General features: G+C 37.5%; 2 protein-coding genes across 2 annotated transcripts in view; one reads left to right on the top strand and one right to left on the bottom strand.

The window, feature by feature from the left end:
- Positions 1-24,897, top strand: part of LOC134844386 (cytoplasmic dynein 2 heavy chain 1-like) — a 495,494-nt gene that overhangs the window by 57,549 nt on the left and 413,048 nt on the right. The gene's annotated exons all lie outside the window — the stretch shown is intronic.
- On the bottom strand, positions 32-23,219 carry LOC134844360 (mediator of RNA polymerase II transcription subunit 13-like). The gene is made up of 17 exons (XM_063861013.1): positions 23,111-23,219; positions 22,765-23,029; positions 22,614-22,698; positions 22,459-22,542; positions 20,895-22,386; positions 20,473-20,724; positions 19,834-20,271; positions 16,100-16,490; positions 15,021-15,746; positions 14,394-14,791; positions 12,844-12,969; positions 12,130-12,536; positions 10,940-11,886; positions 10,629-10,790; positions 1,839-2,023; positions 1,229-1,420; positions 32-1,112 (listed from the first exon to the last, which is right to left on the bottom strand). Exons 1-17 carry the CDS (start codon positions 23,171-23,173, stop codon positions 609-611), a joined length of 6,717 nt encoding a protein of 2,238 aa, XP_063717083.1. The 5' UTR covers positions 23,174-23,219; the 3' UTR covers positions 32-608.

Genomic DNA, 24,897 nt, shown 5'->3' with positions numbered 1-24,897 from the left:
CTTCTTTAGCAGTGATTACTTTGCTCCGAATATTCTGTTTTAACTGCACGCCAACCGGTTACTATCGTTTTATCGTAACGCATTAAACCGAATAAACGCAGTCACTAGTCGATAAAAAGTCACAGGGAAAAATATTGCTAATATATTTAACTACACTTCTACAATTCATTTCAAATTCCAAGTCACATATAATGATGTCACATGAGAAGTTGAACAACGGATAAGACGTCATTCGAAAAATTAATTCGCAAATATTGACCATCCAAAAAGCAAAGCAGTGAATGGGTACTAAGTTTAAAACTTAACCAAATCAAATTTGCGCACCCTTATTTAGGGTAAAAATTAAGAACACAAATAAATTACATTGATATTACTACAATATATTCTCTGTATCTCAATTCAATTATAGCAATTAACTCTACGGATCGGAGTTTGTCCTGTTAGGTGTGTCAAATAGGCATTAAAACTAGTTTCCAAAATATTATCAACAAGCTAACTTGAAACGTAATTTCGATAGATAAAACAATGCCATTATTTCATTGGCACAGAAAGAATTCCTCATTTCAATTCAAGAGATTCATTCTAAGAACGGAAGGGTTGACTGTTCATCAACTTTTCGAGACGCGATTTAAGTGCTGTTGATGTAAAATGTCCTTGACGATTTGGGTGTTGGGTGAAATTTCACTGCCGGCTGACGAGGGATGCTGTAAGCTGGGAACAGATAGAGTCGAGAATTTTTCCATGCAGTGATACAAATTGACTAGAACAACCATGTGGAACGGCAGGCAGGAACTTCTGTCAAACGAGTAAAATGGGTCAATATTTAACCAGGACAGCGAATTGTAACTTTCCAACACATGTCGAAGAACTGTTGTCGTATGCATTGAATCTAGTGGATGATTTTGCTCGTCATTCATTGAGGTTTTGATGTGAAGAGCAGCTTTAAGTGTTGCTGGATCTCTGAACTCGGCAAGAGGGTTCGCGGACCAGAACCAGGAGGGCAGTTGACCAGTGGGTGCTGTTGATACGTAGAAGCCCAGCGCCAAGGGCTGCTGCTGGAGGGGGTCCTTCGGGTCTCCTTCACTCAGAGGTAAAAACGCAGAGCACTGCGCCTAAAACAGAAAAAAAACCCATACTTTTATAAATTCTGATCATCTAATAGGAACTAGAGCCGTTCATAACCAATCAAATTGAAATTCAAGCACTGTCCTACTTAAAAACAACGTACTTTTTTCGTAACTCCTCCGTTGCCTGAATTGTCATTTTCGAGACTGTCGGAAGCTTTATTGCCAGGAATGGTGTCCAATTCGTCCATGATCTGTCCGATGTCATTTTGTTCTTCGTCGATGAAGTTGAATAGTTCACTCAAGTTGTCCAGTTCATTCGGCCCTGGATTCATCTGCGGCGTGTTAGAAGCCAGCTGCAAGCAAAATATATGCATGTTATCAATTTTCCCTTTTCAAAATGTACGTGTTTTTTATCCGATGTATTTTTTCTCTTTCTAAGTAGTAGGCTATATCGGCTATATTTTACCCCAAAACAGAGGATCTATAATAAGACTTTAATAGTTACAGCGCAAAATTAGGGTTTTTGTGAGATACTTTTGGAGCATTCCTAATGAATTCTATCGCCGCAAAACTCAAGCAAAAGCAATAACGCTTTATTTCTTTAGTTTTCGGGCTTTTACTTTCAGCATCCATTTAACTGTTTGTTCAATTTCATTTCGGTAATAATAGCATTCTGAGAGATAAAAAAAAAACATTTTCAAAAAATATGCTGTCAATCTTTAGTGCTTTATAGGCGATAAACAGTTACTGCTGTCATTGAAATGGTGTTACTTGGGAGTTTGCTGAAATGGGGATGACGAGAACATGGGTGCAAGACACTTCTCTGGTGCCACTCAGTCCACTTATGAATGAGGACTGTCCAGATGAAGAACTGGAGAGCCCACTCCCTTTCTTACTGCTGCCACTCCCACTTGCCCCCGAGCCACCTTCACTTCCACTTCCCCCACTATGAGGATCTGAATTTACACAAAATAACCAATTACAACCAGGTGTTTAAGGACACATCGAATGAAGAACAAAAACATATTTCTCCGATGACATACTTGTATGGAGAAAACACAAAAATTTGATTTCAAAGAGTTGACAAGAGACGGGATAGATAAGCTTCAAGAATTTGTACTCCGCATTCAATCACAAGAAAATTTATAAAAATAATAAATAGAGAACTGACAAATGTACAGAACATTGATTGATTAATTGATGAAGTAAAAATAACATTGATATAATATGGACACAAAAACTATTTTATCTTTGACAGACTTCACATCTCAAAATCATACCAAAATTCAAGTATTGGCAAACAATTTTTCGCTTTAGATTAATTGATTTTATACAAAAATTTTTTTATAATAAATTGAGAAATGGACAGATTAGAAATAAATACTGTGAAGAAAGACGTTCAATATTACCCCAATTTTGCGTTTTAGATAAATTTTCGCAAGCTAAAATGGTTCAATCAATAACAATATATAGTAGGGGTTCTTTTTCTTCGATGATTGAAATAAAAATTCAAAGTTTCACAAACAAAGTTTCACATACAAAGGCGAGGCGAAAATTCGGAGAAAATCATAAAAAACGTGATATCTCGAAAACTACAAGAATTTGCGCAGTCATACTTGGCGGCTAAATTCGCAACTCCTGAGAGTACCCTGACAGAGCCTCACTACAGAGATGGTAATTTCAAGTTTTGTGGAATTTTTTATATCTAGTTTTCTTAAAAAATTTGAAAAAATCCAAAAAAACGTCATATCTCGTGAGCTACAAGGATTTGAGCAGCCATAATCAGAGGCTAGATTCGCAACTCTGAGAGTACTCTCACAATATCCAACAACAGGATTGAGATCTTCAACGTTTTGAAATTTTTAAAATCTAATTTTTTGAAAATTTTTTGAAAAAAGCATAAATAACGTCATATCTCTAAAACTACAAGGATTTGAGAAGTGAGAATTGTAGGCAAGATTCGCAACCCCTGAGAGTACCCTGGCAGCACCCAACTACAGGGTGAGAATATCAAAAATTGAGAGACTTTTTAAAATTAAATTTTCTGGAAAGTTTTAAAAAAATCTCGAAAATTGCCTATCTCGTAAACTAAAAGGATTTGGTTAATCATATATGGAGGCCAGAATTGCAGGACCTGGGACATTTTTTACAATTTCCCACTATTGGGTTGCTATTTTCAAACTTAAAAAAAAACACTGAGTTTAAACTGGAAAATCAAAAAAAAACCTTAATCATTGCAATATACGATATAGCTTAAACGTTAAAAAAATTCTTTCGTTAAACTTGCAAAAATAAAACGTTGAAAAAGCTTAAACATGGCAAGATAGTGAAGCCCGACTTTAAATATACAAGAGAAGAGATGAAAGTTAAAAAAATTCTGCGACGGGTAGACAGACATAATCAAATTAATTTAAAAAGCAGGTATACAGACAGACAGACTTAATTTGGCCTCGAAAAAAAATACTGAAAAATTAATGACCTTGTAGAAAACTAATTGATACATTTTTTTAAGCGTTGCAATATATGATATAACTTAAACATGAGAAAATTCTTACGTTAAACATACAAAATTATTATGCTTAAACATGGGAGATAGCTGTCACTCGCATTTAAATATAGTATAGATATAGATAGATAGATGACCTAAAGCATAGGAAGAATTCAGGCTAAATCCAGATCTAAAATTTCCCAAATTTTCGCAACAACATGGCTCAAAAACTTCAAACCTAACAGCCTGCATATCCTACAAGAACAATTGGCTACATAGAGGCGAAGCTGAGCTTCGCATCACTTGCGAAACAACTAGATCTATCAAAATGAATGAAAAAACTTTTAAACAGGCCCAAACAATAGAACGCAAAATCAGCATCGGAATAAAAGTAACCAGGCGGTAACAAAGCCAAAAGTACCTGACCCGAAAATTATCAGGACACTTTCTAAAACTCAATCCTAATTATAAATATTCGAGTCCCTTTTGCCCTCATAATACACAAAAGCACGCAAAACATATTTTCCGCACATCAAACGAGGCAAAAAGAGGCTACTAAGCCGATATAAACACATAGGCGAAGCTGCACTTCGCAAACACAAGCAAGAACTGGACCAAAAAGCAGCTCTATTAAATGAAATAAGAAAACGCAGAAATAAGCCTCGAATTAGCACAAACTGGGCTACGTGTCGGATTCGAATCTGCCCTCATAATACACAAAAGCACGCAAAACATATTTTCCGCACATCAAACGAGGCAAAAAGAGGCTACTAAGCCGATATAAACACATAGGCGAAGCTGCACTTCGCAAACACAAGCAAGAACTGGACCAAAAAGCAGCTCTATTAAATGAAATAAGAAAACGCAGAAATAAGCCTCGAATTAGCACAAACTGGGCTACGTGTCGGATTCGAATCTGCGACCTAACCACTCATTTAGTGCGTTTGACGCACTAACCACTCATTCACGGATACTTAAAATCCCCAAAAACAGCTACATATGCTAATAAATTGCCAATTCGATGCAGCAAAAGTAAAACCAAATACAAAAAGACACAATTTTGCAAGTAATAATTTGGAAAGCATAAAGCCAAATTATGTAGAAATGCTTTTCAAAAAATTGAGATACAATGAGTTGAAAACTTTCTGAAATCGAGCTTTTTTTATTGTGCTGCTGTATGAAACAAACAAAAAAGTTTTCGGTTCATTTGATGAATTCAAAATGCAACAGCTGTGTTAACTTTTTACTGATCAAATGTCAATGATATTATACTGCTATGATATTATACTGGTACCGCAGCTGACCCATTCAATAGTTCCACTAAAAGTAGCAATCTTATTTGCTACTTAGGTTAGAAAAAAATAAAGTTCGTACCATACGCTTTGCTTGGCAAACAAGCTGAAACCTATGAAGCCGGAAAAAAAAAACGTAAACAAATTTCAACAAACCGAATAATAAAAATACCACCAACTTAAAAAGTGAAGGAATCGTAAAATTTGTCTTTCCCTTGAAACAACTCAAAATTAGGTCATGAGTCCGATAAAAAAAATTGGCCGAAATAATTTGGGCCAAAAATTTTTTTTAGAGGAACAAAACATAGCTAATCGAAGATTGGAAAAGAGTAATGAATGCAACAAGTAAACATAAAAAAACAGTCTTTCCTGAAAAAATCTCAACTTTCGAATTTCAAAGGAAAAACATAGATGCCCTTTCAGCTCTTTAAGTTTCTAGAACAATTTATAAATGTCGCTTGATTGATAACATTAACAGAGCTAGAGAAAACTGGATCAATAGGGAAAGTTTTTATTCCGCTGGAAATTCAACTACGTTCATTACTCATTAAAAAAGAAATACGAAGTCAAGGTACGAAAAATACAAAATTGAAGGAGCATCAAATACTAAAAGCAACCTTTAAGAAAAATGCGCGCAACAAAAAAAACGTTTCCAAGATGTGGCAACTAAGCCGACAAAAGATAAGCTCAAATAATTGGCCGACAATTTTATGTGATAACAGAAAACGTTAAGAAACCAGGTTCTGGTCAGATTCGAATCCAGGACCTCTGCCGTCTCAGGCGTATTCGTTACCTCAAGGAAAAGTGGGCCGGGAACTCTAAGAAATTTGAATTAATTACGAAATAAGGTAGTTGTAGAGATGAGTCCAGAAAGGACATGTGAAGTAAGTTGCTCATTAGTGCCCGATTGCGATAATCTTGCTTATCGCAGAGGTAATAAACATCAACAGGAATATTTGCTATAAATTGAGATGAAAATGAGAGAATTTTTTTTTTAAATATGAAAGCTTCAGATTCAAACGATTTCCATAAAAAACTTGCAGAAAATCTGGAAAAAACTTGATACGCAACGTTGAGAGAGCTGGATTAAAACAAAAAAATATATAAAACTAAGACAAATATTCCCGTAGAGGAAGTAAATCAAACTCAGATTTTTTCAAAAACTTCAGCCAGAAAAACCTCACTCTTGAATATAAAGCATTAATTGCCACATATCTTCGAAGACGAACCATTCAGGTCAAAATTGCAAAACAAAACTGTTCAAAACTTTTCATTTTTTTTCAAATAATCTTGATTTACGAAAACAATACGCTATGCCATCAAGAAAAATCGATTTCAAATAAAATTGCCAAATCCTATAACACCCCCAATAAATCAAATCTATAAAGACAACATACACTTTTATAGTATTAAAATTAAATCAGGAGCCTTGCACCAGAAAAAACTGAATAAGGAATGAAAGTTTTCAAAATCTAAAAGCATGAACTATATTTAGCCACTGGAAATACTTTTTCAAATACTGAAAAAAATACAAGAACAAAAAATCCGCCTAGAAATCCGACAAAATCGGGACGAAATCATTAAGCCGACAAAAAATCAATTTATATCGGAAAATTTTTTATCATCCAGAGGGGAGCATAAAAATTATGAGCATAAAAATTAAAATGCCTCAAAATTAGGTCACTACGCCGATAAAAAAAATATCAAATCATTTGGGCGCAATGAAGTTTTTAATCAAAAAAAATAAACGAAGTCAAGGGTAATACTTTCAAACAGCAGAAGTAAATCAAAACGCTAAAAGCAAACACACTGTAAATTACGTAGAGCAGAAAATTCTATAAGTGGCAACTTAGCCGACAAAATATAAGCGGACAAATAATTAGCCGACAACTTTTTTGAAACGCAATATTTCCCATTTGAGCAAAAAAAAAAACAAATCCCGGTCATATTCGAACCCAGGACCTTTACCGTCTTAGGCGTATTACTTACCTCCAGGCCAAAAGGTAACGCAAAAAAGTTTGAATTCATTATAAACAACCTAAATAATTTCCCAATTCTAACTTGATTTTTCTGTGAATAAAGTTTTTTACGAGGGGAAAAAGTATAGTACACAAAGGCATTCATGTAGAAAAAATTCTTGTATCCAAGGGTAATTATATTTAAATTCTTGCTGCCAGGGGTTGTTTCATCTAATCTTTTGGCCGTAATGTTCTGACAATTAATCTTAACCCGAACCAAAATCTCATTCTCAGCAACCTGCTCTTAGTTACTCAAATTCTACTAGAATACCGCAATAAAAACCTTCATTTAACCGATATGTAAGCAAAACTGCACGCAGATTCCGATCACATAAGCACAGAAATTGAACACAGAAATGTGCCTTTCTTTGAGAATAGTTGGTCATACACCAACACCAAGCTTAGCTTTTGTACTGAAAACAACTCATAGAACCAGCTGCGAAAAAAAGTTTGTTCGAGTGACGTAGATTTAGATTTTTTTGCCAATTGCGAATTGATACCGTCTGTGAACATATGTGTTTCGAACATTTATGGCCAAACAGTTTTCCAAAACACAAAAAAAATGTCCAACACATTTGTTTACTAGGCAAAACAGTCCAAAAATTGTCTACGAATGTCCTGATAATTGACCCACTAAAACATAGCCAACAGAAGGCAATGAACGAAAAGAAAACAACTGACTTGTTTTCGAAATTCAACTTTTGAAATTCAGAGTACAACAATACGGCTTTAAAATTCTTTGAATTTCAAGAGCAATAAATGATTGACAGCTTTTTGAACAAAAAAAAACAGTTTCAGAAAACGAGATCAATAGCTGACGTTTTCATTCTTCTGGGAAATCAGAAAACAAAAATTCACTTTCAAAACTAGAAGTCGATCAAGTTTTTGTGAGCTTAACATTTTTGCTGTTCGATAGTGGAGATCTGAACTTGAAATGAAATCAAAAGTCAAACGCGAAAAATCAAAAAATGAAGGTCACTTGAAAAATCAAGTGCTGCAAAATTATATAAAACGCGTTCAATATTATATATTCTATATGTGACCCTGTCTGACGCTTTACAGTACTATCTCGTATTGCTATGCTAGATTTACAAGCAACGTTGAAATAATTAATATCTTCATTAATTAAATTTTCATAAAACCCAAAAAAACTATTGGAATTTTAACAAGAGCCCTTTTGTGGGCAGACAATTCGAGCTTTGTTAGATCACAACTTATATAGGAGTCACCGTTTCTCAATAACAAATGGGATGATCTGACTAGTCTTTAAAGGAGAAAAATCAATTAGAAAAGGCGACGCAATTATGCCAATAGATCCGAAGTTTCATTGCGTAGATAAGAGACAAAATTTAACACAGGCGAAGCTGAGCTTCACACCACTTGCGATACAAATACGAATGACTAAGAAAATCAGACGGAAAAAAATCAAAAGTAGTTTTTGTCAAAAAATATTGAAACCGAGGTCCAAAATATCCGAAACAAAATTGGCTGCATCATCAGAAATTCTTCAAAGAGCTTTGGCCATGCCAAAATTCTCTATTTGAATGAAAAACAGATCTCAACTGGAACCGTACTCCCGGGCTTTGTCGTCTCAAGCATGGGGATTACAGCAACTTGGAATAAAGCTAAATGAGAGTTACGGGAACTAAGCCGACAAATACAAACAGACGGACGAGCACAAAAACTCTAGCTTGCAAAAAAGGGACCAGCCGGATTCGAACCGCAAATCTTTCCGCCTCAAGCAGTTGTTTTACCTCTACGCCAGATGCGCCGGATGTTTGATTGGATTTGAATTGATAATTACCGAGCGATAAAAAGCCGAAAAAATCTGAGCGAAAACCCTTCATGCCGATAAAAAATTCTAAATATAAACAACTCCCCCTCAGATCGCACACACGAGCACAAAACTTTTTTTGGTCGTAAAGACGCAAAAAAGGTCACTGGGTTGATATTGATTAGGCCGAATTTTATTAAGCCGATTTAAAAAAAAAAGAAAAAATGGAAATTTTAACATATCGAGCTGGTAAAATAACAACCAATGTGAAAAGCAAAATTCGATTCGGCCGGTTTTTAAAAAGCTTAAGAAACTGCAGTGAAAATTGTTTACAGCTAAAATAAACGATTATTCGATAAGGCAACTAAGACGACAAGCCATAAGCAGAAAAATTAATATGTATGAATGCACCTCTGTAGCTTAAAAACTTTTCCCCAAAAAAAATCACCATGACCCATTAAGAGTCTGAACAACGATCATTGACTCTTACAAAAACACGGAAATGAACCCAGGAAACTAGAACCAAAACCAGGAATTTTAAGTAGCTCGATAATAATTTAACAGATATATCACTTACATTTTCAAGAAACTTTCCATTCCTAAATTTACCATTCACTCGGAAAAAAAAGTCCAGAACCCGATTGCAATACCCTTGCTATCGCAAAAGTAACAGGGCTCAAATCATTTAAACATAATTAAAAAATTTTTCGTGAATGATGCTTATGCAAATGAAAACCCTTATGACAAAATTGTAAAACGAAGCGCTAGATCATGATATATACATATACTTTCAACGACGCGTTCTATGCACTTACTGAGACAATTCTTAAAGATAATTCCCAACCAATATTGAGAAACAGAAACTCTGAACAGCTCTTGAGACACTAGCAGTTGTTGCAGATGAGCCATGTCAACCAACTCTCTCAGCGCAGACATAATTAGCAGCAGTAATCCCAAACAATTCAGCCAACCGAAGAACCATCAGCAGATAAAAGCCGGATAAACGGCCCAAAATGTAGAAACAAAAAATCTTCAATTGAATTTGAAATTTTATAAAAAATTTAAAATGACAGACAGTGGAGAACTTTTCCGTCATTTTGACTCTTTACCTGATGGTATGAAATAAATAATGGCTCTTACCAAAGCAACTAGATTTTCACAATATATTTAAATCATTAGTCACTGTATAATCACTCGCAAAACAAACCAGAACAAAGAAAGTTAATTGTTGGAGCAATGTTTGATGTAAAGTGGTAAGTCAATTACATCCATCACAGAAATTTTTGAGTAGCGCACACCAACGTCTATGAAACATATGTAAATTTTTCGAGCAACGTCAAAAACTTTGGAAAACTTGCGAAACAATAAGAGGGCTGTCGAAAATATTACAGTCTCACCATATCAAAAGCAATCGTTTGATTTTTCGGTTTTAAAACTCAGTCACGAAGTCCAGTCGAAAAAACAATTTCAGCTTTTTTCGGCTTTTCTTATTTTCAACGGGGCAAATTCAAGCATAATTCACTTTTCAAATGACCAAAACACCACATCAGTGCCGCACATTATACACAGGCGACGCGGAGATTCAAACAAACACAGAAACATAAGTCGTAAAAAAACGTTGAAAAAAACTAGGAGAACCAAATCTTTTTTATGTCTCGAAAAAAGATAGCTAGGGTCTAAGATAAAGCTAGAGTTAGGGTGCAAAAGCGACCGCGTTATCTCCAGGCGAAGTGGGAAGGAACCTGGAAGTTGTTAAGGTTCAATGGTTTCAATTTCTTGTACGAAAAATTGTTTACGAGATAAAAAAAAAGTCTAGTTCCCGATTACATGACACTTGTCCCCTCGGAAACTTGTCATTGAAGATGCCGGATATTCTACCGTCTCTCCTTGAAATTTTAAATCAAGTTTTGATCACAGTGTCAGAAAATCCTCAGGCGCGCGGTGAGGCTATAATGGTAGGGGAAGCGGTAGAAGAGCCCAGATATTTACCATGGAATAATTGGAGATGGTTCGCAGATTCCAATGAGACTAGACAGACGGAGAGGATGGAGGCACTGCACGTGTCTCCCTGCAGTTTGCATGTGGCACACAACTGCTTCAGAGATTGCGAGTACTTGGTCAATGAGGGCTTGCTCAGCATTATGTGCCAATCTACAATTTAGAAAACATGTCTCACCTGTTTGTAACACAAAAATGTCATATTTTTCTCAAAATCGAGCAAAGAAGCTAACCAAATGCTTTGCTTTTCGAAGTAAAATTTTCGCCTAAATTTAAAAATCGCAGATCTATAGAGCAATAACCTTTCACTTCGCCATGGCCAAGTCGGCCAAACCTTCCGATGACCACTCTCCAGGGCATTGCACTTTTGGACAGAATAGACAACACATACTCCCACAGCTTCTCCAAGCCCGGACCCCTTCTCTCAGTAGTCTGTTTAGAAGCTGCCGCTTTCTTCCTATTATTCGCACTCGACGCAGTACTGCGCTCAACATTTATAGTGTTCACATGTAAAATATGGCCCACGAGATCCGTGCATGTCACAAGAATCCATCGATGGTCATGTGACAAGCAGTAAGTCACAAAGAGAACTTTACAGTCCTGGCCTGGAAGTGTGGAACTACTGGACGTCAAACTCTCTCGGAAGCTTAATTCTGGAATTGTCTGGAGGGTCTTGTGGGATGCAGAACCATTAGTATCCACTCGTGTCGGTGTGAGAACGTATGGGGGTGTAAATGTAGTAGTACGGAGACCATACTTGGAACACGTATTTCCCCTGTCGGCTGAAGGACCAAAACTAGTTAGTGACTTGCAAGGCACAAGGCGGAGTAAGTTCGTACTGCACTTGGAGTAAATAGAAAAGCAATATGACTTGAGAAGCTTTCTGTTCATTGAGTAGTTCCGCCAACTTGTGAAAGAAGCTATGGTGGAGAGAGGTAGAATCTGCAATACGCATTTCTGCTGAATATGTTCGGGCAAGCTATCCACTATCGTCTGGAACGTTTTCAAACACGCTAAAGATGCTGCAATTGAGGCGTTGGACGGACTAGACCTGCTAGTATTCATATGGGCAAAAGGGTCAACCATGTATATAACAAGAGTACTGGGTTGCGTTTTGCTGCCAAACGGTCCACCGGATCCTGAGTTTTCTGATGAGCTAGAATGAGTTTGAGAGTTGTTTTCAGTCTTGATGTTGGGCGAGTGATTAGCACCGTATGGTTCTTTAAAAGACGAGCCTACGCTTTGATACCTGTAAATACAAGTTTTTTCAATAAATTATCTTTTCATCCAATATCTACTATTGCACTCATGCAAACCTGCAAATTTAAATTTATTATAGGATATATCTGCGCTTTCATACACACGGATCCAAAATTTGCCTCAAAATTACTATTTAACCACTTGGATGAACATTATTTGAGCGCTCAAATAATGGACATTCGGCCCTTCTGCAAATTGAAAATGTTTATTTCAGTGGAAGGATTTTACAAACCCATTTTGCACTTCGCCACTCCTGTAATTGTTATTCAGAGCGCTTCCATTGTCTCCGCCGTTTCCGAACTCCTCCTTGATTACAACTCCATCGCCGCTTTGAGATGCATTTCTCTCTCCATTCAGAGTCGACAAGTAGCTAGCACCAGGCTCAAAATTAACCTGTTCGATCACATTTTTCAACTGCGACTGGCAAGAAGCGACGAATGAAAGCAGTTTTTCTCTACACTGCGTGCTATTGGCTAATGAGTTCCACCAATCCGGCTCAGCTCCCAGAGGCATCTGAGAAAACTGCCCGGAGGGCTCCTTCTTTTCGTTTGAAACCACGAAAATGCCCGACCTCTGGTACAACAAGCCTAACTCGGGTCCACACATTTGGGCAGGCACATGCAAACCCATTTGACTTGTCTAAACAATTTATAATAATTACAACCTGAAACCGGCTTGAACTAATTACTAGCTGACTGATAGTAATTTTATTTGATGTTTCAAGTAGTGAAATTCCTCTAGAAATTGTCCACAGGATCTTCAATTCTAGAAGTGAAGATCCTGTGGACAAAGCCGTTTACAAGAAAAAAAAATCTGCGGAAAAAAGTTTACGGTAAAGCTTATCGCAATGGCAATTAAGGTGTACAACCTCTTATGCATGTAAAAATTGTTAAATACACTCTCCAAAATCCTTGTCCATATGAAGACTGATGCTATTATGTTTTACCTGGTAGACGGAGGATAGCTCTTTGAAAAACTTCTCTGCACAATCTATGATTTCACGGTCATCAGGGCACACTGCAATGTAGAAGATAGTCCGGCTTCCGCTGAACGGCTCCAGTACCAACTTATCCTGAAACACCATTATGTTCAAATTAATTGGACCCTTTAACTTTCGAAATATCCGAACATAGAGGCTAAGCAGAGCTGCATTTCAAAATAGTGAATGAAAAAAAGACAGAATTTCTTTCTGAAAAATTAAGTTGAAAAAATACTTGAAAAAAATCGAACCAACTATACCTAGAAATAATTCATGATTGCATCGGATGCTGTTCATAAACATCCTTAAAAAGCAAAGAATCCTTTACTGAGTGGTAAAAAAGGCGAAAAATTTTGGGTCGAATCCGTTGAGCCGAAAACAAAACTATTCAGGCGAAAAATTGTGATAAAAAAATTTAAAATTTAAAAGTCTTTACGACCCATCCGTACTGAAATACATAATCGCATAAGAATACATTTTCCCTCAAAATTACAAACTATTGCCGATATAGCATAAACCAAAACCGTTAAACCAAAAAAAAATGTTCAAAAATCAGATTCAAAAAATTTATATATTACTGAACTTTCAATTTTAGTAATAACTGTTTAAATTTTAAAAAATCCGTGCTTTACAAAGTGAGCCGACACAAAACCGTAGCAGATAAAAACAAATAGAATCTTTAAAACATCAATGGACAGTTGGAAAAGAGTCAAGAAACGCAACTGATTGATTTTTTGAAAAAATCTCATTTCGAAATTCAAAAAAAAACATAGATGCCCTTAAATCTCTTTGAATTTCCAGAAAAATTATGATGGCTTTTTATGGAAACTGTAGAGTGAGATAAAATTTTTATTCCACTTTCGAAACTAGAAATCGGTCACGTATTTTCTCGCACATTTGCTCTTTCGTATGCAGAAAGCGAATTTTGCTGCTTTTCGCAAATGGACTTGAATTGAACTCAAAAAAAGTACATATACCTACGGGCATTCATATATGCATTAATATGTATGAATGCACCTCTGTAAAACATTAGAGCTTTAAGACTTTTCCAGAAAAAAAATCATCATGACCTATATAAGAGTCTGAACAACGCTCATCGACTCTTCAAAAAAAACGAAATGAACCGAGGAAACTAGGACGAAAACCAGGAATTTTAAGTAGCTAGATAATAATTTTACAGATGTTTCGTTTAAATTTTCAAGAAATTTTTAATTCACTAATTGACCATTCTTTGACGGGGTAAAATGTCTAGAACCCGATTGAAACATTCTTGCTGATCGCAAGGGTAATAAAAAAGACAAAAGGATATTTTCCTATTCTAACAATTAGGCCTAGTGGAATGGAGCAGAAACTCTTTTTATTCAAATAGTTTTGTGATAAAAACAATCAGTAAAACTTTCGTGGAAAAAAAAACATTTGTTAATGTGAAAACGTTTGCAAACATCTTTTCTTTTTTAGTTCATGTTGCTTTCATGTTCATATATTATAAGATCATCCACTGCTTTTTTTCAACTTACCCAGTGAGAAAGAGCGAACGGTGACACTGATGTATTGTAGTATTCGTTTGTGGCCACCATTAAGGAGGGAACAGGCAGGGGTTTCAGGTCTTGTGGGGTATATACTCCTCCACCAGAGTGCTTGTAAAACTGAGCCCAAGTGAGCGGACCATCCGACTTGATCACACAGTCAGCGGTCAGTGTCGAGCACACCTCTTTGATCTCCCGTCCGATGTTAGTAACTGCAGACGCCATTGCCTTGGACAGGAGTCCTTCTGCCGTGTAGACAATGGAATGATCTCGTTGCAGCAGCCAGTCGTCAAAGCGCAGCTTTTTGATGTCTATTGCGGATGCAGCTGCAGGGTCCTCGACCGTAAATTTTGAGAAATGGATTGCCTCTTTAATGCTCAGGCGACCATCTAAAACGATCAAAAACCTCAATTTTCAGCCAACAAAATTTGCATAACCATTTTGCCAATTCGATCATAACCTTTGTATGTAAATCATTAACTTGAAATTATGTAATAGTTTTGTAAGATTTTGTAAAATATTTGAATAGAATAAAAAATTTCTTAGCTTGGTCTTTCCTCTTTGCTATTTCGAATCTGATACTTCATAGTAGACATGACAACTTGCAACAAAACTAACCTAACTCGCGCTGTGTGAACTGCAATTTCCTTGGTTTTGGCCCTCTGTATAATTTTTTGTCGATACACAGAAGGTTTGCGAGGTTGAACTTGGGCAAAAGCGAGCAAGTTGACCTGAGCTGCTCGCTTATGAGATTGATCAGACTCTGACTAGACTGCCACGGCAACAGCGTTTTGTCTTTCCTGTATGATATTCGGTTTACCACTTCGAATTCATCTTCTCCGAAAAGTCCGGCGCCTGCTGCCAGATGCCGATTTCTCAACGCGCTGAAGCCACATTCACAGTCTGCGGTGACGTTGGCAGTGTCCAGGGCTAGAGGAGTCCCACTTAAGTACAAAGAGGCGTCTTTACTCTGGATGGTGAGGTTGCAATTGCAGATGACACAGCTGTCAAAGTTCACGTCTGTGAATATGTAGAGAAGACTGTCTGAGAGGTAGAGGTTCACTAGGAGGCTGTGAGTGCCTCCTAGACTGCTCATAGATGCGGGTGGTTTCATTGTACTGCAGGATAAGGGTCCTATTGAGGCGTACCCACTGCTTCCATACATCCCAAAGGGAGTCCTAGCCAGAGACTGGCACGACAGGGGTGAATTGATATCGTTAGTGAGGGCTCCGTGGCTAAATGGGGCTCCTACTGCACTCACAGATCCACCGGGTGTGTTCACTGGAACACTGTGGGGCGTTGCGGGAGATTGACTGTATGCAACACTCAATGGAGTTGGAGCGGCTGTAAGACAGACAGACAGTACAGACTTAGATCCATTAAAACCACAAGACAGCTCATACCAAAACGAAGCCAGGAATATCCTGACTTAATATAAAACTTTTCTAAACAGTCTCTTAAAAACTTTAAGATTATCTTCTGCTTGTAGATATTAATTGATACAATTTTGTGATTTAAGCCAGGAAAAAATCGCTGAAAGACCACCCGTGCCAAATATAGTTTGCACTTTTTACGAATATCAAAGCAATAACCTTATCCATCCACTAAGTTTCTAGCAGCTTTGGAAAAATAGGTTTCACTTCAAAAGTCGAGACCTAACTAAATTCCAAGTTCTGCAGAGCAGGAGGTTTACTCACAGCCAAATTGGACAGAAGTTTGTTCGTGGCTGTGCAAGCTGGTGGTTGGCATCGGGGTAGATGAAGATACAATTTCGTTTGCGCCCGGAGAGCACGCCACATTCTTCGACTTCCCATGTAATTCCACATTAGCCTGATTCATCAAACCAGTTTTACTTTCCATCTCCATCATTAATTTGCGATTCCGTCCGACACAGTAGCTGAATTTCTTCGGTTTAAGCAGTGCCGAATCGCTTGTTAAGTCCCATTTTCTGCGCTTGGCCTGGCTAGCCAATGACATAATGCCCTGTTGGATAGGCGAGGAAAGATACAATTTGTGATAACTGTCAGACTGCTCGTATGAAGCCATCCGATCCACATTGACTATAAGTGTCCACGAATCTTGAGTCAACTGAAAAATTGTCAAGACATCAACCTTTATACAGAGGCCAATCAGAGCATAGCACACAAACATAGCATTACAGTTTAGAAGACAGAAAATGAAAGGAACGCCACTTGAGTCGAAAAAAAATTAAGCATAGCCACAGACAGATGATGAAAAAGAGTCAATGAACGCAGGTAAACTATAACAGACCGTTTTTTTTATTTAATAAATTTTGAATTAAATAGAAAAAAAAGTAGCTGGCCTTGAAGCTCATTAAAAAGTAGAACAATTTTTTATTGACAATTTTTCGATAAAATTAACCCAAGTAACATCTTTTAGGTAAGATATAGGTAATATTTTTATTTGGCCGCGTTCAAAACGAGGTCGATCACATGTTCAAAACGAGGTCGATCACGTTTTTTGTGACCTTTACATAACTGCTGCTCAATAGACGAGTTTGCCTTTCTTTTAACAATGGAAATTAACTCAAATGAAATCAAAAAGTCGAATCGCAAAAAAAACATCATCTTGACCTATACAAGAGCCTTCATTGGCTTCATCGACCCTTGCAAAAGCACAGAACATTTAAAATTTTGTCTCGATTTACACTCAAACTGAGAAAAACACGGGGAAAAAACCTGCAAGAATACAAAAAAAATCAGCCCTATAAAAGCAATAAAAATAAGTAGAAATAAGCCTCGAATTAGTAGAAAAAAATTCGGCTACGGCTCGGATTCGATCTGCGACCTAACGATTATGCGTCTAATGCACTTAACACTCAGCCACGGACGCTTAATAAATCACAAGCACTAGCCACAGCTAAGGCAGAGAACAGATGCTATGAAAATTCCAATGCTACAGATCGTGATTATAGCAAAAGTGCCACCAAATGAAAGAAAACTTTTACTTAACACTTTTATTGCGAGTTAGGTTACAAAAAAGAAGATCCGTACTAACAAACCGCGCTGCTATTCAAATTTATTCTGAACTTTTTATGGGCGAAAACTAAGTCGGGTACATTCACGTTGGGTACATTCCCGTTGAGCCGAAAAAAAATGTAATCTTGATAAAAAATTTTTGAAAGTTCTGACTTTTTATGCTCCCTCCTCAAGGAACACAAACATCAGTTTTTCCCGTGAAATGATGCAACAATCAAAGACTAAGCTAACTGAGTCGCCCAAACAATTGAGTCTTCAAGTGAGATAAGAAAGAAATCACTTTTAAGACATAAATTAAAACAAAGAAATTTGCATCGTGCACGAAAAAAATCCATGAAGGGGCAACTAAACTAACAAAAGAACTGCAGATAAAGAAAAGTCGACAATTTTTATTGAAATAATAAATGAAATAAAAACCTTTTGAAAAAAAAACAGGTCCTGACCACCAACTCAGGCCATTGGATCCTAGAGCAATTGATTTTCCTTTAAAGTACGTTTTCTAACTAAATCATTGCAGATAAGAGGTTTGATAGAACCCCCTTCAAATTTGAAAAAAAAACTGTTTGCAGGAGAAAAGTCTAGTTCCCGGTTTAAGACACTTACCCTCGCCGCAATGGTAACAAGACAGCAGCACCACTAAAACCATTTGACATAGCAATAAATCATCTAATCAATGCCTGTGATTAGATGACTTATTGCTATGCCAAATGGTTTCAGTGTGTTGTTTTTAAATTAAAATAAAACATAGCCAATAGAAAGTTGCAAAAAAGGCAATGAACGCAAGAAACCGAAAAAAAATGAAAAGATTTTTTTGATAAAAATAAATTAATTTTCAATATGTGATGCAAAGCTGCGCAACGCAAATACAAGCAAACAAACACCAAAAAAAGCTTCAAAAGAGTCAAAAAAGAAATTAAAGAAATGAGTTTTAAAAAATAAAGGACCTCAATGTGAAATAATCCTCAGTCCTCGGACATTCAGGTTTTCCAGTTGGCTCTACTGCTCAGTTGTCTCAAGGAGGCTTAATAAAACCAAAAACAAGCAGCGAAGGCAGCTTCAAAGTTTACAAAAAACATAAATTTGGCATGTAAAAAGTTAGAGTGTAATAAGCTTAAGGCAACCACAATTAATTTGCACATAATACATTTGAAAATTTTATTGCCAAACTGTGTATAAATTATGCAGGTCAAAAATCTCGCCACAAATACCCATATAGAAAAACACTGAAAACGAAATTTAATTATTAGAATGTTATTGGAAACAAATAAATTTTTTCGGTTCATTTGAAGAATTAAAACAAGCAACAATTGTTCTAACACCTTACTAATTAAATGTCAAAACACGGCATTATACTGCCAATACTGCTTTCTGCTTCAAAAGTGCTCCCAAAACAGCCCTTCTACGTTGGCAAAAATGCCAACAAAAGTAGCACTCTTATTTGCGACTTAGGTTGCAAAAAATTTCATCGTACTATCACATTACGCTCCGCTTATGTAAAATGAGCTTAAAGCTATTTGAATTTCAAGAGCAATTTATGATGAACACTTTTTCGGTAAATTACCCCGTTTTTGAGAAAACTGGATTAATAGCTCAACTTTCTAATGCGCTGGGAAATCTAAACATAGCCAGGAGACATTTGCAAAAAGTCAATGAACGCAAATAGGCAGAACAAAAAACTAACTTTTTTGAAAAGGGAAAAGTTAAAGGTCATTTTCGAAACTAAAAATAACCTTTATACTTGCCGGGGGGATTTAGGGGGGGGGACGCCTCCCCCCCCTCAGGGATTCGACCCCCTGCCGACCCAAAGGGTCCCCCCTGTGATACTTTTTCAGAAATTCATTTTTGGTCGACCGACCCTAAAATTTTTCTAAAGGCGCCAATATACACTAACTTTGAGGGGGAGCGCGCGCCAAAAAAAACGCGATTTTTTGTCAAAATTTTTCAAAAAGTGCCCAAAAACGGCTTTTTTGACTGTTTTCTCAAAAATTTGCCGGCGGCGCAGAAAATTTAGCCAAAATAGGGGCAAAACAGTGCTTTGGGAGAGCTCAAAAATCAATTTGGTCGACCTAAAAAAAAAGTCGTCAAAATTTTGAAAGTCAAAACGTGAAAAATCAAATTTGAGGCTGAACAATTTTTGACTTTTGCTGGTAATGAAAAACAAAAAATCATCACGACATATACAGCGTCTGAGTTACATTGATATAATCTTAATAATTTAAATCCACTTTCGGGAATAGAACGTGTTCACTAGTCTTCGCGCCATTTTCGCTTTGGTAATTAATGGGCGAAAATTTTTCGCTTTGGTAATTGATGGGCGAAATTTTCCTATCTTTTAGCAATTGAATTTTAAGACTTTTTCCGGGGAAAAAATCTTCGTATATGTGTATTCACTACGTTTATTGACGCTTCGTGAAGGAAACCATGCAACTCACTGTTTCTTTCGCTGATGGTGTACTGGAAATGTTTGAATTCATGCTGCAGTTGAGTGTCGAGTCCTGAATACTGGATGTGTTTCGCTCCATTTCGGGGACGACCAGCGTCCGCGTTTCCAGACCCGCTGCTGCTAGGAACATATTCATGCTATCGGCTGCCCCGACTCCTTGGTCTGAGATCCCATTCTGCATAATGATGCTTCCATAGCCATGCGTGAGTTTGCTGTTGTGTTCTGAAGAGGTTGCGTTGCTATTGTGTGTAAAAGGTGAGTTTGTAGCGTTTTGGGGCGATGAGGCGACGGTGGTGCCCACAGTGGAGCACATGTCTGGAGGGTTATTAGAGGGTGGGGTCGGAAACATCCTCGCCAGCTCTACGCTATCAGGTTGCTTCACTGATGGCGGTTGATGGTCGTGATCTCCATTGAAAGATGTCAGGTACTACAAAAAGTTGAAAATTGCTTTGTTACCTGGAAGAAAGGACGAAACTACCAAATGAATTCCTTAGTCATTTACAAATTGGTTCGGCAATTTCGTGCTTTGAAATACATTCACAGCTAATTTTCTACTACTTGCTTTGATCATGCTTGTTCTTTAAATATAAATAGATCGTTAAAAATCTGAGACAAAACTTTCACAAACCGATGAGTCTAAAATATTAGGAATATCTTCTTCGTCTGAAGACTCGAACGTGTTCTCCACAAACTCTGCTTTTGTCATTTCTAGAGATCTCGCAGTTGTCAGGCTGCCTCCAGGAGACGCCATCTGCTTGTTGTTCACTGATGCCTTCTGTTTACCATTCATGAGTCCAGCCAAGCTTAAATTAGTGCTTGTCTGTGCCATCGCAGGGAACAGGTTACCACTTCCGATGTCACTACCTGGTGAATCAGCCTCCTACACAAATGAAATTATTTAACAGTGAAAAAAATCACTGTAATTGCCTCTACATTTGCAAGGCAAGTAACCATGCAGCACCATAATTTTCTAAATTAATTTACCATCAAAAAGATGGTTTCTGATGTCATAGGGTCGTCAACAAGCATGCTGAAAGTTAAACTACTCACTTTTTGGGCAGTTTTCCTCTTCTTGGCAGTTTTCTTCAAACTCTGATTATTGGGATCTTTTCCTCTCCCAGTTCCGCGTTTACCTCCTCCGCCGCCGCGGCCCCTTTTAGCAGTACTCGATCCAACAGAGTCCGAGTAACTCTCCGTAAAGTCATGAAAATCATCGAAATCGTAGACGCTCCCGGAGACCTCAGATCCATACAGTTGCTGCTTGGATAACTCACATCCTAAGTCATTCAACCAATTAGCAGCAATATGGCCCGATGGTAAATCTGAGAAAGCCCTGTCCAAAACTGTCGTCGCACCTTTCAGTCGAGACAACTTAGGCAGTGTAGTATTTCGCTCGCACTCAGCTGGAACATTAACATTCAATGACACCGAACTAAACCTTCCAGTATAGAGGACTTTATTTCGTCCTTTATCTTCAGAGCTTGAACTGGTTTCCGCCAAGTTGTTAAGACGTTCCACTGATTTTTCCAAACCCGAAGGGGATGTTTTCTTGCTGATGTCTGTTGCTGGGCCGTCTGATGATGGTGGCCCCAGTAATTCATTCATGATGGGAAATGATGCGGGATCTATATTGTTTGTTCTTACGCTGAGTAGTTTTGATTCAGCCTGATTAGTTATTGCCGAAGTGATGTTGCCGGTGACTGAGCTTTTGTTTGGCGACATGGCTCCAAGTTCATTTTGCATTCTATTATCCGCTTGATTAGTTGTTGCGTTTGTTTTCTTCTCGACGCTAAAATTCCGTTGATGGAAATTTAGAGTGGCATTCAAAGCTGACATGCGTTCTCTTCTCGAAATAGCCTTCCTGGAATTGCGCGTGCTGCAGCACAAACAAGTTCCATAAGTGCTGTTAGATTGCGCTCCAAGGAACTCACTTTTACTCAGCAGTGATTCTTTCGACATTTTGGTTTGATCTGAGATAGAATCTATATTCAGGTTTTTGAACCCGGCGTCGACCATCAAGATAGCATTTTTGTCCATTAGACTTGAAGTCAACATAGCACCTTTGTTTTTAGATACTTGGCCTGCAGCTGTCGATGATCCTGGTAAGACATTGTTTGGCAAACCAGCGGCTTGCTTTAACAAAGGATCTTCGCTACTAGCAATCACTACCATCCACGAAGGATAACACATGAGTACATCGCCAACCAAAACTTCGACAGCTGGAGGAGCTGAGCCAGTTTCGCTCTGTGGAACTAAATTGTCCTCGGATTCTTCTGGTATTTTTAAAGGGTAGTACCTATTCCACTGTTCGAGTAGATGAGAAATAGCTGAGTCGTCTGCCGTTTTGAACGCTACCCCTGTCAGTGTCGCTTTGAGACAATGAGGAGCCAGCATTATGTTAATTGGATTGGAGCTTCGAGATGCGAGCAATACGTGCTCTGAAGTTATTCTGCGTATTGGAGAGTGTCTTGTAACGTCAACAGAAGCACATACATTGGAATCTCCATGAAGGAAAAAGGAGAAGCAGAACGAGAAATGTTCCCTAAACATTACAAATGCTATTTAATTTTGAATAATTGGATATACTACAAACCCTTTCATTTTAATCGCATACTTATTTGAAAAGATTTCAGTTGGATCGTCGAAGGGCTTGAGGAACCATTTATCAAGTCGAACATAGTTTTGCTTGAGAAGATGCCTATAACATTGTTCAAATGTTAAACAAAAAAGTCCAATATGAAAGGAAGTTTAAAATGATTCATATCATACCTTTCAATTGAGTTATGAAGTGCTTTATAGAAAATCGTTTTATACTCGTATTTGATATTGTCATCGTTCACGGGTTCATGTACGGCTGAAAAATACAACTTTCATGGATTGCCAATCAGAAGCAATATTTTTTAATTTGAACTATACTTACTCAGATCCACGTGGATCTTTTCTCTAAGCCCTTTGGGCTCTTTGTCACCTTTGGGCTCTTTGTCATACCAAAAAACCCAGAGTTCTTTTTCGCATTTCGGTGGGGTTTCATCATTAGTTTTTATGACAGAATATTTCTGCCATGCGCAGAGAAATCCTGCTTCAAGGATGCTTGAATATGTGCTCAACACAGGGTCTTGCTCTGGAATAACTGGTATTAAGGGATGTGCACGGTAACAGCGCCATCTCAGACAATATGTTTCAGCCTAAATTGTGACAACACTACTAAGTCAAAACCCAAATCAATCGATAAATCTCTTGAACAAAGAGTCTTGAATAATACTCACAAGTTTAAAAGTATTTGTGAGGCAGTCTTCAAGAGACACACCATTTGAATGAAGGGAAGCCATGAATTTATACCATTTCGGGTTATTTATATACAAAATACTTCATTTCTACCTAAAACGTTTATGCTGATCAAGAAGCATCAAAAAGAACCAAACTAACTTTAAGTTTGTCTTGCTATGTACTTTGAGAATCCCGCTTCAGAAAGAGACCGAATAACCAGTGACCGTCCTTAATTTATTTTCTAATCTGCCTGCCTGTCCAAAGGCATCGAAGAAATGAAAATTAACCAATTACATCAACTGAATCGATGAGATGGTTGTTGTCGAAAGTTTCAGAGACCAGAATATTAAAAGTAAGAATTAAACCAGCCAAACTTTCATAGAGAAATGTCCACAGAATGATGCAGCTTTGCAAAAAAGATAACGACAAAATTGAAAATATATCTATCTTTAACACTCCAAGTACGTTAAGTGAAGCTTTCTGGAGAACCAAAGTGAAGCTTTCTGGAGAACCTTTTTGCCATCCTTTTAAAGCATTTTGCAATTGTTTTCTCAGTATATTAAAATAATTAGTTTTTATATTTATTGATGAGAACAAGAAACTTGTACTTTTTTTTTTTTTTTATTTTACAAAAGTAATCAGAAGGTCAAAAGTATCATAGTAACCGAGGTTACAGTCATGAGTCCCTTCATCATGTATTCCAGTCAAAATCCTTGGAATTTTCTAGATATGGAAGTGATAATGATAAAAGAAGATGTCAAGTGTTTAAGTCCTTTTCATTTAAAATCGATACGGGTTACGCTTCTTCAATAAGAACACGCAACTCGACACGAAATAATATAATATACAAGTGTTACAAGTAAAAAATTTCGTCGAAAGTTATTTTGTCATTTATTGTTCCGAGTACGCAAGCGGCGTTCGCAATCTGTATTGCCAGGGAGATTCTCTGTTTTAAAAAGCTGCCTGCTCTGGGTTCCTCAGTGCATATGCTTAGGTTCTTACAAAGCTTGCTCAAAAAAACTTCTGTGCTGGGGCCGGCCGCGCCCTGAATTTCAAAAGCTAGCGGTTGAAAAAGATATCCATCATTTACAAGATCTTTATATTTGTCAATTTTTCGCTCTTCCGCTTCAGCGGCAGCCGTACCAGGGTTACAAACAGACCCGGCATTAATCCTACAAGGGGCTAAGGAGTCTACTACCGTTACATCCCACAAGAGCTGCTTACCATCAGCCCATGGAACGAGCGTCAAACCGTCTGGTCGCTTCTGATCGGTCCTGTAGAGGTGTCGTGGTTCTAAAACAGACGGAATGTGAGTAGATGATAGACTCTGCTTTATAAGGGCATTCAGGTTTGAATGCCTAGAGAATCTCCCTGCACTTTTGAGGCAAGAAAGACCATGCCAACCATCCTCGGTAACGTCTTTTCCGCACACGCATTTATGCCGTTCGCATATTTTTGATCCTAATCGAAGTCCTATCGCAATTCTGAGTTGTTGGTTCGACAGTTTTAACCTTAAATTTTTGCAGGGGATGACGTTCAACCATTGGGATCCAAATCTATCTTGGAACGCGTTGAACCTTTTCACGTCCGTTGGTTCGAGTCGTAAAATCAAGTCTGCAATTTCGCTGTCAAAAATTGGCTCCGTCCAATTTTTTTGGATTTCATTTTCCGGAGCCATTTCAATTTTTCCAAGGTCAAACCACCGTTTAAGCGCATCATCATAGGTTCCATCCACATGCTCCAAACCAAAGATTTCGCTCAAGGCATCTTTCGCTCCTACTGCTGA

Source organism: Symsagittifera roscoffensis, chromosome 1, assembly GCF_963678635.1.
Source record: "Symsagittifera roscoffensis chromosome 1, txSymRosc1.1, whole genome shotgun sequence".
In the NCBI taxonomy this organism is placed as follows: domain Eukaryota; kingdom Metazoa; phylum Xenacoelomorpha; order Acoela; family Convolutidae; genus Symsagittifera; species Symsagittifera roscoffensis.
The sequence above is the reverse complement of the archived record's forward strand: the minus strand, read 5'-3'. Positions and strand labels throughout refer to the sequence as shown.

Excerpts from the sequence above, each read along its gene's own strand:
- LOC134844360 (XM_063861013.1), bottom strand. The coding sequence starts at position 23,173 with ATGGCTTCCCTTCATTCAAATGGTGTGTCTCTTGAAGACTGCCTCACA. Across the intron at positions 22,699-22,764 it reads AAAGATCCACGTGGATCTGA|CCGTACATGAACCCGTGAAC; the intron begins GTAAGTATAGTT and ends TGTATTTTTCAG. Across the intron at positions 20,272-20,472 it reads CTAATATTTTAGACTCATCG|TACCTGACATCTTTCAATGG; the intron begins GTTTGTGAAAGT and ends AACTTTTTGTAG.